Source organism: Ovis aries, chromosome 7, assembly GCF_016772045.2.
Source record: "Ovis aries strain OAR_USU_Benz2616 breed Rambouillet chromosome 7, ARS-UI_Ramb_v3.0, whole genome shotgun sequence".
Taxonomy (NCBI): domain Eukaryota; kingdom Metazoa; phylum Chordata; class Mammalia; order Artiodactyla; family Bovidae; genus Ovis; species Ovis aries.
In genome coordinates, this window is record NC_056060.1 from 52,555,649 (window position 1) to 52,574,131 (window position 18,483).

General features: G+C 41.0%; 1 protein-coding gene across 2 annotated transcripts in view; it reads left to right on the forward strand.

The window, feature by feature from the left end:
* Positions 1-2,358: 2,358 nt before the first annotated feature.
* Positions 2,359-18,483, forward strand: part of NEDD4 (NEDD4 E3 ubiquitin protein ligase) — a 143,507-nt gene continuing 127,382 nt past the window's right edge. For both annotated transcript variants that reach the window (XM_027971804.2, XM_027971806.2), the window contains exon 1: positions 2,359-2,462. In XM_027971804.2, coding sequence (XP_027827605.2) covers positions 2,418-2,462 — 45 coding nt within the window. In that variant the 5' untranslated portion in view covers positions 2,359-2,417. The remainder of the gene's footprint in view (positions 2,463-18,483) is intronic.

An 18,483-nucleotide genomic window follows, 5' to 3' on the forward strand; every position in this document is an offset into this window, starting at 1 on the left:
TGGAGACTCATGTAAAAAGAGATTTGAAGGGAGGATAGGTTCATGAACAAGAAATAGCATGGTGATGCCACTGGAGGTTGCTAGAATTGCCTAGCCTTTCACTTGGGGGCAATCCCTAGCAGGGGTGTGAGGCTTGGGACAAATTATTATGCACAATATCACATTCTTCCTACATGCCTCTTGGCCAGGGTTGTACACAAAGTTATTCAAGTCAAATCAACATGAACTTAATTGAAGGCAGGCTAGGTGGGCAAAAAGTCTGCATGAGAGTACCATGAAGTTGAGATGTATATCCAGCTGAAGAGGGGCTTCTCATTTCAAACAGCTTTCTTGACCGTAGCACTGGTTATTGGACCAGTGCTAATACTACCGCCTCTATTTGAACTTCATGATCATTCCAGGTACCAGCTATATAGGGCTTCTCCTACCTTTTCACTGGGAAATAATAACTACTCTAGTTTATCATATGTCAGTAAATTGCCTGCTTAATTTTTCATTATGATTTTGGATCCAGACAGAAAGAATAAGAAATCATGAGTCAAATCAGTGGTTGGGGGGATTATCTTCACTACTGCTATTAGCTATATGAGCTGATGCTTTACTTTATAAATCACTGGGAATTCTGGTTGATTTTATTAACAGTCTTAGGTTGTATGTATTCTTCTCGTCCATTCATTAAATTTTAGTAGGACGATGGAAGCTATTTCTATATCTGTCTGAAACCAAGACCTGAAATCACATGAATGTTCTACTTAAAATATATAAATGTGTATCAAGAAGAGATTAGGGAAAGTTATTTCCAAAATCAAAGGGCATAGAGAATAGTCAGATTATTTTACTCCTAACATACTAAAACCACAAATATGTGACAATTTATAAAACAGAAATTAATACTATTATAGCTTTTTAAATTTAGTTAAGCCAAAAATTCCTGACCATTTTGGAATTTTGCACTATGTTAATTGCCACTCTTTCTCCCTAATGCAGATGATAAAATCTGAATGATGTATTGATGGAATTTTGATACATAATACAAACTAAAGGGGTCCTGCCAAACATAAAGTCCAACAAAATCTTATATAACAAACTATTAATATGGGCTTATTATTAATGTCTTATTAATATTCTTTCCGCACTTTAATTGTTTATTCTGAATTCCTTAAGGAAAATTTAAATTAGATTTTGAGATTCCAGAGTTTTGCAAATTTCTGCAACTGTAGGAAAAGGACTCATTTGAAAAGACCCTGATGCTGGGAAAGATTGAAGGTGGGAGAAGGGGGAGAAAGAGGATGAGATGGTTGGATGGCATCACTGACTCAATGGACATGAGTTTGAGTAAACTCTGGGAGTTGGTGATGGACCTGGAGGCCTGGTCTGCCGCAGTCCATGGAGTTGCAAAGAGCTGGACACGACTGAGCGACTGAATTGAACTGAGGAAAAGGACAAGGTATTAATCCTAACTTAGACAGTGAGCACTTATCGTTTTCCCCATCCCCTTTGGGGTGGTTTATTTGGTGAGGACCATCCTGTGACTGTAGAAGTATAAAACCCATCAGATATGGCTGTAAAATAAGCATGATTATTCCATAGTATAGGAGGTCCTAGTTTATTTTCTCCCTTTTTTGCTACCTTCCAGCGGTGCTGCAGATCAAAGCTTACTTAGCTAAGCAGATTTACAGGGTTAAGCCTGAAGGTTGGACATTATTGGCAGACCACATGACAAGAAATATTAATTGGTACAGTGTTCACAAGTCACAGGGAGTGAATTTCAGGTCCTGAGTCTGATCTGGATCCTGAGTCGCATCAAGACTAATGCGATCCCTTCTAGCGTCCCCATTTGCCGCCATGCGCAGGCTGGGCTTTGCACATGGGTCCCAAGGTCCGGCTGCTTTTGGAATCCGCAGCCTCAACCGACAAAATACAGGTCTCATTCCTAGCTTATGGAGAGAGTGAGGCGGATCTCAGCGAGAAGTGTTGCTGAGGAGAGCCGCAGCTTTGCTTCCCTGGGGAAGGGCTGACGTCCTCCGGGCGCCACTGCCCGCTTGGCGAAATGCCTGGGGTCTGCCTAGATCTCCGAGGCGGCGAGGTCTGGCCTCATCCTCCTGGTAGGGAGCCGGAAGGCACGCCCCCACTCCTCCCACGCCAGCCCCAGCGAGCACGCTCCCCCACCGCTCGCGGTTCCCCGGCCCGGAGCGTTTTCACGCGCGCCGCCGCCGAGGCGCCGCAGGCCCTCCCCGCCCCGCTTCCTCGTATCACTAGCGCTGGTCGGCCGCTGGGGGCGCTGTGCGGACTGACGAGGACCGCCCCCTCTTCCTCCCTCTCCTCCGCCTCCTCCCTCTCCTCCGCCTCCTCCTCCTCACTACAGTTCCCACTCTGGGTGGGAGCGAGCGCGTCCGGTTTGCCGGAACCTTTCGGAAATGGCAACTTGCGCGGTGGAGGTGTTCGGGCTCCCGGAGGACGAGGTGAGGGGCACGCGGGACTCCGGGCGGGCTTCCCATCGCGCTGCCCATCAGCGGGACTGGAGGAGGGGGCGGCGGCCGGAGGGGCGGCTGTCAGCGCCCTCCTCCCTCTCCGCGAGACCCGGGAGCGCGCCGGGCGCTGGGGGGACCCCTCGAGACTGCCCGGCTCGCACAGGCTTGTGGGCGGGGGCGTTGCTTTAGGAAGCCGCATTTTCTTCGCGAGCCTGTGGACTCCACACTCCTCTCTTCCCTAGAACCGCCGCCTTCCTTGTCAGTTTCCTTCAGGAAGTGATGAGGAGCGGGACTAGGCAGCCCTCGGCTTGAGAGCGCGGGGGCACGCGCAGCACCTCGCCTGGCCCTTCCTGCCACCCTCAGCCGAGAATGCGTGAGCTCCGGGAGGGGGTGGGGCGCATTTCCCTGGAGCTTAGCATCCCGGCTGTTGATTAGACGATTCTGGCAAAGAGAAGCCCTTTGGGCTTAACTTTATGGACTTTGACCTGAAGGTTTCCAAGAGAAGTGTCATTAGGTTTTTTTTCTTTTCTTTTCTTTTTCTTTTGATATTCTTTTAAACCCTCTTAGAGGAGATGGGGATGGGAAAGCAGGGAGATAGATTTTTTTCCCCCTTCCTATTTAGCAACAAGTGTCAAGTGTGGAAAGTTCATGCAATGTTTCCCTGGTCTTCATTGGTATTTTACAGATGAAGCCAAAAAAGTATAAATATTTAAAAGGACTTGCCACAGCTGTTCAATCTTAAAATTCTGTGATTTGAGAAGGCAAAACTGTCTCTTATCAGCTAAATAACTTATGATGGTTATGCCTTGTGCTTATTAAAAACAAGCTATTTGTAAAGAGTAGTTGGATTTTAAATGAGATGGGGCTTCCCTGTGTTATTGGTGATTGTCTCAAAAATGGGAATGGTGGAAAATGAAAAGAATGTCTAGTCTAACAGTGACTGGTTAAATTTTGCTCACAAGAAAATAAGAGCATTCTTGCCGATTGAATAAGCTGTCACATGTACCTGTTATCAGGATTAGACCCAATTAACTGTAAATCTTTCAGCCTACTTTAGATTAATTACTTAGATTGTTCTAAGTGTTGTAATAGTGCTTTCTCTTGGTAACTTGGTATCTTCAGTCTCTACAAAGTATCTTTATGTTTCTCTTGAAAGTGTCTGGTTTATAAGCAGTGGGCAACTTGTTGATGCAAGCAAGTTATCTCAGAGTGTTTTGAGAATGTGATGCAATGGAGAAGGCAATGGCCCCCCACTCCAGTACTCTTGCCTGGAAAATCCCATGGATGGAGGAGCCTGGTAGGCTGCAGTCCATGGGGTCGCTAAGAGTCAGACATGACTGAGTGACTTCACTTTCACTTTTCACTTTCATGCATTGGAGAAGGAAATGGCAACCCACTCCCGTGTTCTTGCCTGGAGAATCCCAGGGACAAGGGAGCCTGGTGGGCTGCCGTCTATGGGGTCACACAGAGTCGGACACGACTGAAGTGACTTAGCAGCAGCAGCATGTGATGCAATTAGAACTGAATGTCTTAGTTATTGCTACCAGAGGAGAAACAAGTGGTGGACAAATGGTGGCCTCTTGGCAGTCCTAAGGAAAGACTGTCAGTATGTTATGGCTGAAGATAATAATCTAGCTAATGTCCCATTATTGTTCTGTAGAGGGGATCAGAAGAAACTAATGCAGTGTTGAAACTATGATAGCTTTCTTCTTATCAGACCTATCTCCCTGCTTGCTACAACAAACTGTTCAAGGCGGATAATCTCAGACTGGCAGACTGGCCTTGGACTTTCTTTTCCTTTCCTTGTTACTACTTAGAGGTAGGTTCTGCTAGTCCAAGTTTCTCATCTCACTTTCTTCCAGCAGAACCAACTGATCCTAGATATCATCTTGCCAGAGGTGTCATTCATTCTGTTCCTCCCTCCCTCCATCCCTCCCCCTTCTTGGTACAGATCTGTGTTTTCAGTTATTTGCTTCTCACATCATTCTTCTTCCCAACTGAGATAAATCAAATTATGCCAGTTGGTGGGTGGTCAGTCAGCAATTGGTACTCAGGGCCAGAAACTCCACCCTTTGAAATGAGGTTTTCCTAAACTGGCTGAAGGATTTGTACTTCTGGGTACTTTCATGGTGTGGGGCCCACTCTGTTGGCATGTTGGGTGTCCTGGTTGTCAGTCTCATGACTCAGATTTCCCTCCTGCTCTCTCTGTTCCCTTTTTCCTCACTGAGGAAGAGTGAGATTGGAAGATAAGAGACATGATGATAAAGTGTCATCTTCCACTTCTTCCAGTGTAATTTGGGTTATTCATTTAACAGACACTTTTTAGCAGTCTGTTCTGTATTGTGTAGTATGGTAGGCACCAGGTACACAGGAAAAAAAGCTGTGTCCTCCTGTTTTGTGAGAAGCTCATAGTCTGTGGGGAAGACAAAAATCGCTTGTATTCTGGTAGAGATTTCCATTTCATCACTATCATTTGCCTTTTATTTTCTGATCTATCATAAAAGTAAAAGAGGGCTTAGAAAAATCACCCCCTCATTCTTTTTATGTTTTCAAGAAAAACATTGCAGCTATGTCATTTTCTAAAACTCACAGACTAGCCTTGGAATAGGCAGCCCTCTGCTGTTGGTTATAAGTAAGATAGGTTTCCTATGGCAGCAAAAAGAGGTGATTATTTTAAATTAGAAACAGAAACAAAGAGAAAAATGAATGGAGATGGGATAGAAGATGGTGAGAGAACTGTAATTTAACCAGTATATACTGGAGAGCCACTGAGTCACACTGTATGAGCGTGTTAGTATACCAAAATTTAGGTCATTATACCTCTCTCTCCAACTTGTCAGTGAGTTTTAGCTCTTCTTCCAAATTTAAATGTCTTTGAGTAAGAGATAGTCCTGGCTCCATGTACAGAATTTGGTCATTAAAGTTTAATAAACTAAGAAAGTAGTGTAATTTATACCAAATTTACTCTGACAACCTCTTTTTAAAAAATATTTATTTGTTTGTTTGACTGCCGTGGGTCTTAGTTGTGGCATGCAGGATCTAGTTCCCAGACCAGGGATCGAACCTGGGCCCCCTGCATAGGGAGCTCGGAGTCTCAGCCACTGGACCACTAGGGAAGTCCCTCTGACAGTCTTTTGGGATTAATAGTAGCAGATAACCCCCACCCAGCTGTGGTAAGTAGTGTGATATACATGGGGCCAGCCACTCAGCATCCTTTCCCCTTCATTTCAGTGGGCTTATCTCTTACACAGAGGCTAGAAAGCCAAACACCATGTTTCTCAGACTCTTGCATTTAGCCTCCCAGAAAGAGGTGGTGAAACAGTTTTCCCAGTGAGGTACCCCTACTTGAGATGGGGAAGGTCCAAATAAAGTGATGCTATATAACTTCTGGTTTCTTTGGCTTTTTCTGCTGACAAGCATAGTCATATAGACATTTGAGTTTTTCTAACAAAAGTCTTTCAGTGCCTGATAAGTTGTTTTGTGGGCATTGATAGGAAATTACAGAAATAGTGGTGGTGGCAGCTTCCTGGCATCTAGATGGATTATATTTGTAAAGTCAGCAGGTCTGATGGTGGCTCCTGATAACCTTCCTTTCTCAGATGTGGCAGCTTCCTGGGTAGGCCAGTTCTGAGGTGTTTTGGAGTTCTCTAAAGGCACAGCCTAAAGCCTACCTCTCCAGCTCTTTTGGAAGCACCTAATTCCCTGTATGAGCTTCTTTCTTCTGAAAATATCTAGAGTACCTTCTATTTCCTGCAGCTGAAACCTGACTGAAAAGGAAAAGAAGGAAATAAAGAGGAAAGGATTGAGTCTCCATTGCCAGTTTGGGAGCAGAGTTTGCACATGCAGAAGAATGGATGTCTCTGATGCTGACATCTATGACAGTACTTAAGCAACAGGGTTTCTAAGAAGTGCATGTTCTGACACTTCTAGACCCACTGTCACTGAGCAGAAGCAGACCCTTCCTGCCCTGGCATCATACTGAGCATGAGAACCAAGTTCCCAAACCTGTGTTCACTGCACACAAAGGAGAAGCACAGTGTACGTGGCAGCCGTGTTAGTGTCTAACCCAGGACTTCATGTGGTGTTCGTTTCATCACTGCTTGTTTGCAGTTCTTTAATTCCAGCATCATTCTAATTAGTTTTTGTGAGTTTCCATAGGAAACTAGTTCATTTTTAATAATTTGCTTTTTAATTATGTTAAACCAACTGAAAAGTTGGAAGTACAGTACGAAGAACTCCAAATCCTCCTAAAGCAGATTCTCCATCTATTGTTATTTCACTGTAATTGTTCCATAACCTTTTAATTGTCATTTTCATTAGTCTTTTTTTAGAACCATTTGAGGACAACTTGCAGATAGGATTCCCTATCACCACTAAATACTCTTTATTTTCCTACAGGAAGAATGCTTTCCTGTATCACAGCCATCCAGCCCTCTAAGCTAGGAAGACAACATTGTTATGACACTACCACCCAATCCACGGGTCCCATTCAGTCTTTGACCAGAGTTCTAATAATTTCTCTTCTTTCACAGTGTAGAATCCCATCCAGGAGCGTATGTTGCACGTACTTTGTATCAGTTCCTTGGTCTTTCTTATCCTTAACGGTTGTAAGGAGCGCAGGCTGTATAACCTGTCAATGTTCCTCAACTTGCATCTGTTTACTCTTTCCTCAGGATGATGTCAAAACCATGCTTTTGGGACAGGAATCATTGAGTTAATACTGTATTCTTCTCAGGGTATATCAGTTCAGTTCAGTTCAGTCACTCAGTTGTGTCCGACTCTTTGCGACCACGTGGATCGCAGCATGCTAGGCTTCCCTGTCCATCACCAACTCCCAGAGTTCACTCAGACTCACGTCCATTGAGTCCGTGATGCCATCCAGCCATCTCATCCTCTGTCGTCCCCTTCTCCTCCTGCCCTCAATCCCTCCCAGCATCAGAGTCTTTTCCAATGAGTCAACTCTTCTCATGAGGTGGCCAAAGCACTGGAGTTTCAGCTTCAGCATCATTCCCTCCAAAGAAATCCTATGGCTGATCTCCTTCAGAATGGACTGGTTGAATCTCCTTGTAGTCCAAGGGACTCTCAAGAGTCTTCTCCAACACCACAGTTCAAAAGCATCAATTCTTTGGCGCTCAGCTTTCTTCACAGTCCAACTCTCACATCCATACATGACCACTGGAAAACCATAGCCTTGACTAGATGAACCTTTGTTGGCAAAGGAATGTCTCTGCTTTTCAATATGCTATCTAGGTTGGTCATAACTTTTCTTCCAAGGAGTAAGCATCTTTTAATTTCATGGCTGCAGTCACCATCTGCAGTGATTTTGGAGCCCCAAAAAATAAAGTCTGACACTGTTTCCACTGTTTCCCCATCTACTTCCCATGAAGTGATGGGACCGGATGCCATGATCTTAGTTTTCTGAATGTTGAACTTTAAGCCAACTTTTTCACTCTCCTCTTTCACTTTCATCAAGAGGGTTTTTAGTTCCTCTTCACTTTCTGCCATAAGGGTGGTGTCATCTGCATATCTGAGGTTATTGATATATGAAGGGGTGCTTGATTTTGGCTTTTCTCATCATCTCATCATCGTCTAACCTTGATCACTTGGTCATGTTGGTGTCTGCTAGGTTTCTTCTTGGTGATATTGCTGCTTTCCCTTTATAATTGATAGATATCTTGTGGAGGCATATTCAGAGACTGTGGTGGTATCCTATTCCTCATTCATCATGAAAGGTTGTTGTTGAACGAAGAGACACCGCAATTCTTGGCCTCTGGAGGAGAAGAATTCAATATGGGGCCGCAGACGAGGATTGGTCTCTCAGAGCTTTTGTGTAATAAAGTTTTATCAAAGTATAAAGGAGATAGAGAAAGCTTCTGACATAGGCATCAGAAGGGGGCAGAAAGAGTACCCCCCTGCTAGTCTTCAGCTGGATGTTAATATAGTCACTGCTGCTGCTGCTAAGTCACTTCAGTCATGTCCGACTCTGTGCAACCCCATAGACAGCAGCCCACCAGGCTCCCCAGTCCCTGGGATTCTCCAGGCAAGAACGCTGGAGTGGGTTGCCATTTCCTTCTCCAATGCATGAAAGTGAAAAGTGAAAGTGAAGTCGCTCAGTCGTGTCCGACCCTCAGTCATGTCCAACCCTCAGCGACCCCATGGACTGCTGCCTTCCAGGCTCCTCCGTCCAGGGGTTTTCCAGGCAAGAGTACTGGAGTGGGGTGCCACAGTTTGTTAATGAAAGAAAGGAATGTCTTAAAACTCAGAATGGCACTGGGCCCCTCACCCATAAGATGCATTTTGGAATAATCTTGACACCAGACGATTCATCCCGGGCCATAAAATGATTAATTTGAATCTTGTAGAAGGGCAGATTACCATACAAATAGTTTAGTTTACATAGATTAGGGGAACAATATCTGAGTATAACATACTTGTTTGTCAAGTAGGTTCTGAGCCGTTAGGCAGAACCGACTTGAAGACAGAGTTTGGGGTAAATGCATAGTACATTAACATAGCTTAAGACAAACATTTCATAAGAAAAATGCATTGGTTAACTCAAGGTTATGGCAACACAGTATTTTAAGAGGAACCTCCTTTTAAATTTGTATAGAGAAGGAAAAAAATATCGCTAGTTTGTTTCCTCCTGCCACTTAAGAGAGATAAAAATACACTTGTAAGCTGTTTCCTCTATTTGGAGACCCCTGGCCTTCCTGCCTGTTACCCCCTCAATTAGACCTGCATCCACTAATTTTAATATCCGTCCATGACTTCCACCTGAAACAAATGCTGCTGTTTTTATTTCCATTTTTATTAATTGATGTTTTGTGTAAGAAGAACCTTTTCTTTCTTGACCATTTGCTATCCATTTATTTATTTGTATCAGCATGGACCTGTAGAATCCCACCTATTCAATGGGTTGTAATTAGCCTCTATCCTTAAATATTTTATGGCTCAAACTATCTCGATTTGGCCAGTGGAAGCTCTTTCAAGGAGGTTCCTGTGTCCTTATGGCAAGTCCCCATCATTCTTTGAACTCTTCATTACTTTTCTGGCAGTAGATTGTTCTAGACTCCTCTTATATTTTGCCTGGTCCAGCACTTTCTGGGATCAGCCATTTCTCCTAGAAACACTGGTTCATTTAGTAGGGAAATGGTTTTTAGAGAGGGCATCCCTGGTGGCTCAGATGGTAAAGAATCTGCCCGCAATGCAGGAGACTTGGATTTGATCCCTAGGTTGGGAAGATCCCCTGGAGAAGGGAATGGCTACCCACTCCAGTATTCTTGCCGGAAGAATTCCATGGACAGGGGAGCCTGGAGGGCTACAGTTCATGGGGTCACCAAGAGTTGGACATGTCTGAGTGGCTAAAACTAACAGTGAAAATTCTGAGTTTCATTATCCTCATTCTGTTTACTTGTTTGCTTAGTCCCAATTTACATATGTTTCTGGTATAAGTGATCTTCCAATCATGCAGGTATGTCCTCTGTCTGCCACTTCTGCACCCTGCGTTTAGCTCCCTGGGTGCCAGTGGGAGCACTGCTGTGTATGTCTATGCTGTCTTCCTCTCTCTCCTCTGAGTCCCATTCCAGTTGGCATGCTTCTGAAGCCTCTCCATATGGCACCTTTGTCTTCTCCTCAGTTCCCCATGCTGTGGACCTGCTGCTCATGCACCTCCATGCACCTTACTGCTCCCCCCAAACTCTGCCCAAGGCCTGTTGTTGATTCCTCTGCACCAGGAAGAGAAGAGAAGGGACTACATTTTTTTTTTAATAGCTAACTATTAACAATTCCTATATCACAGGGGACTAGAATCTTGGAGGTACCCTTTAAATATATCACTTAGGGAGAGGAGGGGTATAAAAATTGGAATTTGACTAGGTTGTAATTCTGGCCCTGTCACTTACAGGACACCCGGCATAAGTTTTTGTCATTTGTCCGGACAGGATATTTAAGTCAGCCATTTGCCTACCTCCTAGCTATATCTGGTATTAAGAATATTATATTCTACCACACCTGGAGACTTATAAGATTGCTGATTCGAATTGCTAAACTCACTGTTCTACTGAATCAATGTTACTGACTTCTTCCTTTTTGAAGCTTCCATTTAGTCTGTACTCTGTCCCAGTCCTGTCAAAGTTTTAAGAGCATAAATGAACTGGAAAGTTAAGAAATCTTCAGATAAATGCTGAGAGAAAGACACAGCACAAACAAATACAAAAATGTCTTGATGAGACTTTTGTGAAATAAATATATCTGTAGCATAACCTCCTGGCCTGACCCAAATACTTGACTTTCCTTGAGTGAGCCATGCTAGAGTGATGAAAAGACTAATGTGGACAAACAGTCATGTCAGTACAGATAGATGCTTTAATGAAAATATCCTCCTCCAGGGTGAAAAAGTCAATTGAAATATAATCATCAGTTCAGTCTGAATACTTGCTATACACAGATTTCCAGGTTCTGTGTTCTATATACTTTGTGATTATCCCAACTGTCCTGAGAAACTAGGTACTGCTATCTTCATTTTACAGATGGGAAATCTGAAATTGTGATTTGCTCAAGGACTTAATCTCAGTAGGTAGACTGAGCGACTTCACTTTCACTTTTCACTTTTATGCATTGGAGAAGGAAATGGCAACCTACTCCAGTCTTCTTGCCTGGAGAATCTCAGGGTCAGCAGAGCCTGGTGGGCTGCCGTCTGTGGGGCTGCACAGAGTCGGACACGACTGAAGCGACTTAGCAGCAGCAGCAGCAGATGTAGGATTGAAACGCAGAACTCTTTTGTACCAAAGTCATGGTCTTTCCTCTGTCCTACTGCGAATAGTTGCTCAAATAAAAAGGTTTAACAGAAGAGATGCTCAGTAAGAGGATGAATGGAACATGTGCAGAATTAACTTGTAACTATTCCTCTGTTCTTCTGAATCTTCTTCTTCTTTTTTTTTTTTTTTCTTATAGCTTTTCGGTGGACCTATGAAGTACTTGAATTCTGTATTTGCTTGACAAATATTTGTTGAACATTTAATATATATAAGTCATTTGAGTCAGAACATTCGGTTATAATGAAGGACAGCAGACTTTACTGAATTTATAGCCTAGAGGCAGAGAGGGTCATTATATAATCACACATCAATGTTTTATAAATGTTATGAAGGAAAAGGTGTGCAAGATAAAAATATATAACAGGAAAAAAAAGAATTAGTCTTATAGGGAGGAAGGGAGAGAATATGAGGAAAAGCAAAGGAAGTACACTAAAGATGGGTAGGAGTTAGCCAGGCAGGGAAGGGGAAACACCTTCTAGGTAAACAGAAGTGCATGTGCGAAAGATGAAAAGGAGATGACCAGAAAGACACCTGGAGTGTTGGAGAAAGTGGGACGGTATCAGGAGTTGAATCTGGAGTGGAGAGCAGACCCCAGTGAGGCACGGTCTTAAGGCCATTTATTAAGTATTTTGTATGGGATCCTTCGGCTTCCCAGGTGGCACTAGTGGTAAAGAACCTGCCTGCCAATTCAGGAGACATAAGAGATGTGGGTTCGATCCCTGGGTCAGGAAGATCCCCTGGAGAAGGAAATGGCAACCCACTCCAGTGTTCTTGCCTAGAGAATCCCATGGCCAGAGGAGTCTGGCGGGCTACAGTTCATAAGGTTGCAAAGGGTCCAACACCACTGAAGCGACTTAGCACGCATGCATGCATGGGATCCTAAGTGGAATGGAAACTCATTGATTACCTGTGTTACCTTACACACATCATCATCACCACCAACATTGCTATTATTTTTCTCATAATTTTTTCCACATGTATTTAATATTTTCTTTTCTTGTTTTTTCTTCCATTTCTTCCCATACCTCTGACTTTGCCTCTGGGTTGACTTTTTTCCTGGCTGGAGAAATTCTCTAGAATTTCTTTCAGTGAATGTTTCCTGCTAATGAACTTCATTGGTTTTTGTTTTTGTCTGAAAATGTCTTTATTTTACTTTTCTTTCCAGAGGGCAGGGAGGAGTACAATTTATCCATAGTGAAATGCACAGATCTTAGTGTACAATTTGATGTACAATGATTTTCAACAACATGCATAGCCAAGCGTAGCTGACAACCCAATTAAGATGTAGAACATTTCCATCACTCCTAAATGTTTCCTTGAGACTTCTCCCATTCAATTTCTCACCTTCACTCAGGCAGCTTTTTATTGCCATGGATTAGTTTTGCCTTTGTCCTGAAACTTTGTTTAAATGAAATCATACAGTATATACTTTTTGGTGTCTGGCTTCTTTTGTTTAATGTTATGTTTTTCAAAGTAATCATGTGGTTGTTTGATTTAGTAGCTCATTGCTTTTATTGCTGAGGCTTCCCTGGTAGCCCAGCTGGTAAAGAATCTGCCTACTAGGTAGGAGACCTGGGTTCGATTCCTGGGTTGGGAAGATCCCCTGAAGAAGAGATAGGCTATCCACTCCAGTTTTCTTGGGATTCCCTGGTGGCTCAGATAGTAAAGAATCCACCTGCAATATGGGAGACCTGGGTTCGATTCCTGGGTTGGAAAGATCCTGTGAAGGAGGGCATGGCAACCCACTCCAGTATTCTTGCCTGGGAAATCCCATGGACAGAGGAGCCTGGCGAGCTACAGTCCGTGGAGTCACTAAGAGTCGAAGAAGACTAGGGACTAAGCATAGCACACAGTATTCCGTTGTATGAATTTACTTTACCAGATGTTTATGCACTCTGCTTTTGATGGACCGTTCATTTGTTTCCAGGTTTTGGCAATTATGAATAAACCTACTATGAACATTCATCTATAGATCTTTTTTATGGAAATTATATTTTCCACAAATATAGGATATCAACTTGATATGTTTCATTCCAGGCGTGTTTTATGTATAAATAAGCATTGGTATATGTGTGTGTTAAGTCACTTCAGTCATATCCGACTCTTTGTGACCCTGTGGACTGTGGCCTACCAGGTTCCTCTGTCCATGGTATTCTCCAGGCAAAAATACTGGAGTGGGTTGCCATTTTCTTCGCCAAGGGATCTTCTGACCCGGGACCGAACCTGTATCTCTTTTATCTCCTGAACTGGTGGGCAGGTTCTTTACCATTAGTTCCACCTGGAAACCCAGAAGCATAGGTATAGTGTAACACATTTTAAAGTAGTGTTAAGATGTAAGATAATGATGAGATTCTTTTGGGGGGAGGTTAATGATTGATTAAAAAAGTTATAGTTTTTAAATGAAGAATACTCTTAGAGCTGCATTAACTAGCACTTCTCTTTCTCACCCTCATGCTCTTTACCTGCAGTTCTAAATTTTAGTATCCTTCATAATCATCTGCAGAGTTTGTTAAAACAGACTTCTGGCCCATCAGTAGTCTATTTTCAGTAGGTTCTGAAAATTTCAATAGATTCTGAAAATCGGAGTTTCTAAACTCATACTACTGCTCCAGGGAATACACTTTGAACATCTCTAATGTCTCTTAAATCTAAGAATTCTGGGTATTCTAGTTTATCGTGGTCATTACTGCCAAAAACTCCTGAGGAATTTTGATCATATGTAGCAAATATATAGCAGTCATATATATATTCCAGCATTACTAGGACAACCCTGATTTCATTTAGTTTTAAATAAAGATGATCTATCATTTATATTTTCATTTATATTTATACTTTTGTAAAATGTTTCAAGCAAATTTACACAGCAGAGAAGGAAAACTGCCATCAAGCCACAGGTTCCAATATTTAATTTGGAAGAAAAGTAATATATAAAAAAGTTAAATCCCTGCCTCCTACCGTAGTACATTTTTTGTTATGTAAATAGTATTTATATTATTACACTATGTAGATATAGTATTATTCACATATGAACCATTGTACCATATTTGTAATTATTTATTGTACACTTTTGTTTGCTTTCATTTTCTGTACAGCTGTCACATATTAAGGGAAGTCTGGCAGTTCAGTAGTTAAGCATCCACCTGCCAGTGCAGAAGATGTCTTCTGCACTGGGTTCAATCCCTGGATCGGGAAGATCCCCTTTAGAGGGGGAAATGGCAACCCATTCCAGTATTCTTACCTGGGAAGTTCCATGGACAGAGGAGCCTGATGGGCTACTGTCCATGAGATCTCAAAAGAGTCAAGCATAACCGAGCAACTAAACAACATCACAAATTAAATTGCAAGCTGCCTAAAAGCTTTGCAACTACTCAGTGTGTTTATACGTACACACATATGTAATGAATGCTGTCCATTCCCTTTTTTGCATTCTTGTTAGAGACAGCTTCTTGTTATGTTGAATTCCGTCTGAATGGCTTGCACTCTACACCTGTCATACCACTATTGTCTGCAGGATTCCGTTTATCAGCATTGTGAGAATTCTCTTGATCTCTTTTCTGTGTTGGATCCACTGTTTTTTTTTTCACCTCTTGTCTTCCTCTTTCCTGATTTAGTCCCATCCTTTGTATGAGTGGGCAGTTACTATTCACTAGAGCATTTCACAATAGGGTTATCTGAACCTATTATTATGGGTTATCTGAACCCTATCAATATGTGTTATCTGAAGCAATCCCATAGTGGTGGGATTCTGTATATACATACAGTATATACCCCCAACCCATAGTGGTGGGATACTGTATATATATACAGTGTATACCCCCAACCCCTTTGACTTCCGCACAGAGAAGTCTTCCAGTTTTCTGGGCCCAAGAAGGGAAGGGGCTGGGAGCTCACTGTTTGTGCAGACTTTCCCTTGCTTTTAATTTGGTACCTTATCCCTACTTTCAGCTACTTCAGAAAGGTTTATTGTTAATCAAGAATTTATCATCCCCTACTGTTTGCCAAGTAATCTGCTGGGTTCTATAAAGGATGCAAAGAAAACATAAAGATGAGTTTCTTGGTCTTCAAAATTTCACAATTTTAATAATCGAGAAAGACACATAGTTTATTGCCTCAGATACAAGATGGTATGTGATAGATGCTATGTAATTGAGCCTCTAACAAAGAGAAGGAAAATTCGTATCAAGGGTTTTAGAAAAGATATCATTTGGTCTTTAAAGAAAGGACAGGCATTTTTTTAAGAAAAAAAATTTAAATTTATACCAAACTTTTTAAATTAAATTTTAAAACCTTTAAAACCTAACAAATTTTAAAACCTTTATCTCATTATTATGGTAGCTATTTTTATTGTTGCATATTTACTTTATCCATCTGAATTTATGATTTTATGGAGTTGTCACAGAATAGATACCATTTGGCAACTTGACTATTCCAATTAACATTATAATTATTTTCTGTCATTAAATAATATTAATAATTCCATTTTTAATGGTCTCTAAAGAATCTGCTCCGATGATATAGGGCTTTAACAATGAAGGGGTAGAGGATGGGGAAGAATCTCCCAGGCAGAGGGACTCCAGCTTATATAAAAACTCAGAGATAAGGAAACACAGGACATAATCTTTTTCAAGAAGTAGACTGGTGGGAGTGGGCAGTGAAAGGAAGGGAGAAGGATGAAGAGGTTAACAAAAATTCTCCCAAGACCTTTGAGAGATGGAAAGACTTAAAGTTCTGGATTTCCTGTTCCTGGTTTTTATTTATTTATTTGGTTGGGGAGGTTGACAGAAGACTAAGGCATAATTCACACTGTTTTCATGAATTGTAGAGAAAAGCTCAGCCTTTGGAAAGCTGCTTTTAATTACTGAAGCTGCCTGCATTGATAACACATTACCAGTTTGTTTCCCCCTGTCCTTGAAAAAAGCCACATATCTTTGCCTGCGATTTGCAACCTTTTCATTTAACCTTCAAAAATCAGTAAAGCTCTCTTATGAGTAAAAGAGGGGGAGAGTCCAGCTTTAGTGAAGAGCCCTGGTCTGGTTGAGGATAAAGACTCTGTTTTGATTAAGGAAAAGATGTTTCTTTTTTTTTTTTTTGTCTCTTTTTTCACTCATTTGAGTACTATCTAGAATTCTGTTAGTGATACTTTTAGTGTCACAATTCTAAAATTACTAAAGAGTTTGGTCTCTAGTTGCAACATATATGGCCTTCTCCTTCATTTTCAAAGATAATGTAGGTGTGATCTCTGATGATAGATGTGATCAAAGAGAGCAGTGGGGACAATTTTTTAGCATAAACTTATAAAATGAAATTATATTAATGCAAATATGAAAATAAATGGTATTTCTTATTTAGTTTCCCGGAAGACTCTTAAATCAATATAGCTTTACATCATTTAACCACAGCATCTGAAGTAGTTCTCATTTTTGTGGTTGTAAAATGCAAGGATAAAGTTTAAAAGTTAAATGTGTCTGTGACTGTAAATTATTACCCTTTGGAATTGTTTTTATTTAATGCTTGCTACATTTCTTCAGGAGACTTCTGGGGGATAGTTTCAGGCTAATGTGTATGATTTTTAAATCAGGAGATGGATTAACGGTAACAAATATGGATTAGCTTTTTTTAGAAGGGAATGATAATTTCTTCCCTCAATTAAGATCATGTACAAATCACAAACAATTGTCTGCACTTAGAAAAGATAAGATTATCAAATAACATTATTTTCTGAGGGTACCTTTGATTATACTTTACACTTGAAAAAATGTGTATTTGTTAAGTCATCCCTGAAAAGATATATGATTTTTAGAATCAGTCTTGGGAATTAGTACCTACTTAATTACTGAATAGAGTAGCCACTTTAATAGAGTAGCCACTTTCCAGTCAACTAGTATAGGAAAATTCAGTTGTAGGGCCAATAGAATATTTTAATTGACCTAATTATTCAGTGACCTTCCAGGAAAAAATGGTAGTTCTGTAAATCTCTTCAGATTTTTGGAAATCAGTCCCCACAGAAAACAGAAATTTCAATTTACGTTTTCCCTTCTGATTTCCAATTGCCTTTATTTCTGATACTTGAGGATTTGGTGATGGAGAAAAGTTATAAAATATTTAGTATCTCTAGTCAAGGATTTTTGTGTTATATGAATTTGTCATCTGAGTTTTATAGCTTACAGGGTATTTGTTATTATATTTATTCAGTGAAACTCCCAGGAATGAGGGTGGTTCTAAGTATTTAGAAATGGAAAAAGACTGAAATAAATAAATAAATACCCTATGATATGTATATTATCCCCCACCGAGATTTATTCTCAAAAAGGAATATGACCTACTACTTGCTGATGGGATAATTTTATTTTAGAATGTTTATACAGTTTTAAAAGGTTACTTTCTATTTACAGTTATTACAAAATATTGGCAACATTCCCTGTGTTGTACAATGCGTCCTTGAGCCTACCTTATACCCAGTGGTTTGCTACTCTGCCACTCTTATATTGCCCCTCCCAACTTCTCCCCACTGGAAACCACTAATTTGTTCTCTGTGTCTGAGCCTGCTTCTTTTTTGTTATATTCAGTGGTTTTTTGTATTTTTCAATTCCACATATAAGTATATCATACAATATTTGTCTTTCTCTATATAACTTATTTCACTTAGCATAATGCCCTGCAAGTCTATCCATGTTATTGCAAATGGCAAAATTTCATTCTTTTTTGTGGCTGAGTAGTATTCCATTGTGTGTATATGTGTGTGTGTGTGTGTGTGTGTGTGTGTGTGTGACATCTTTTTTATCCATTCATCTGGCTGATGGAGTAATTTTAGAATAGGACCAGTTGGGTTCCTCTCTGTTAGGCAACATTTGTTTCACATTTGTTGATCTTATAAATGCTGCTGTGAAATTGTTGGCCTTGTGTAAGTCAGTGATAGTTTATCTAGGGCTTATATCTAATAGTGAAATTCCTGGGCTATTGATTTAGAGCTTTCAATAGATATTGCCAAATATCTCTTCAAAATTACTCTCATGAACAGTGTATTAGAGTTCTCACTTGTGTTTGTATTGGCAGCACATACACTAGAGATCTTTCTTTTTACTGGTGAAACTGAGGATCTTTTCATGTTTATTGACCATTCTGTATGATTTCTTATATTATGTTGTTTAAATATCACTTTGTGGGTTTTAGAAGTTCTTGATATATTCCAGATGGGC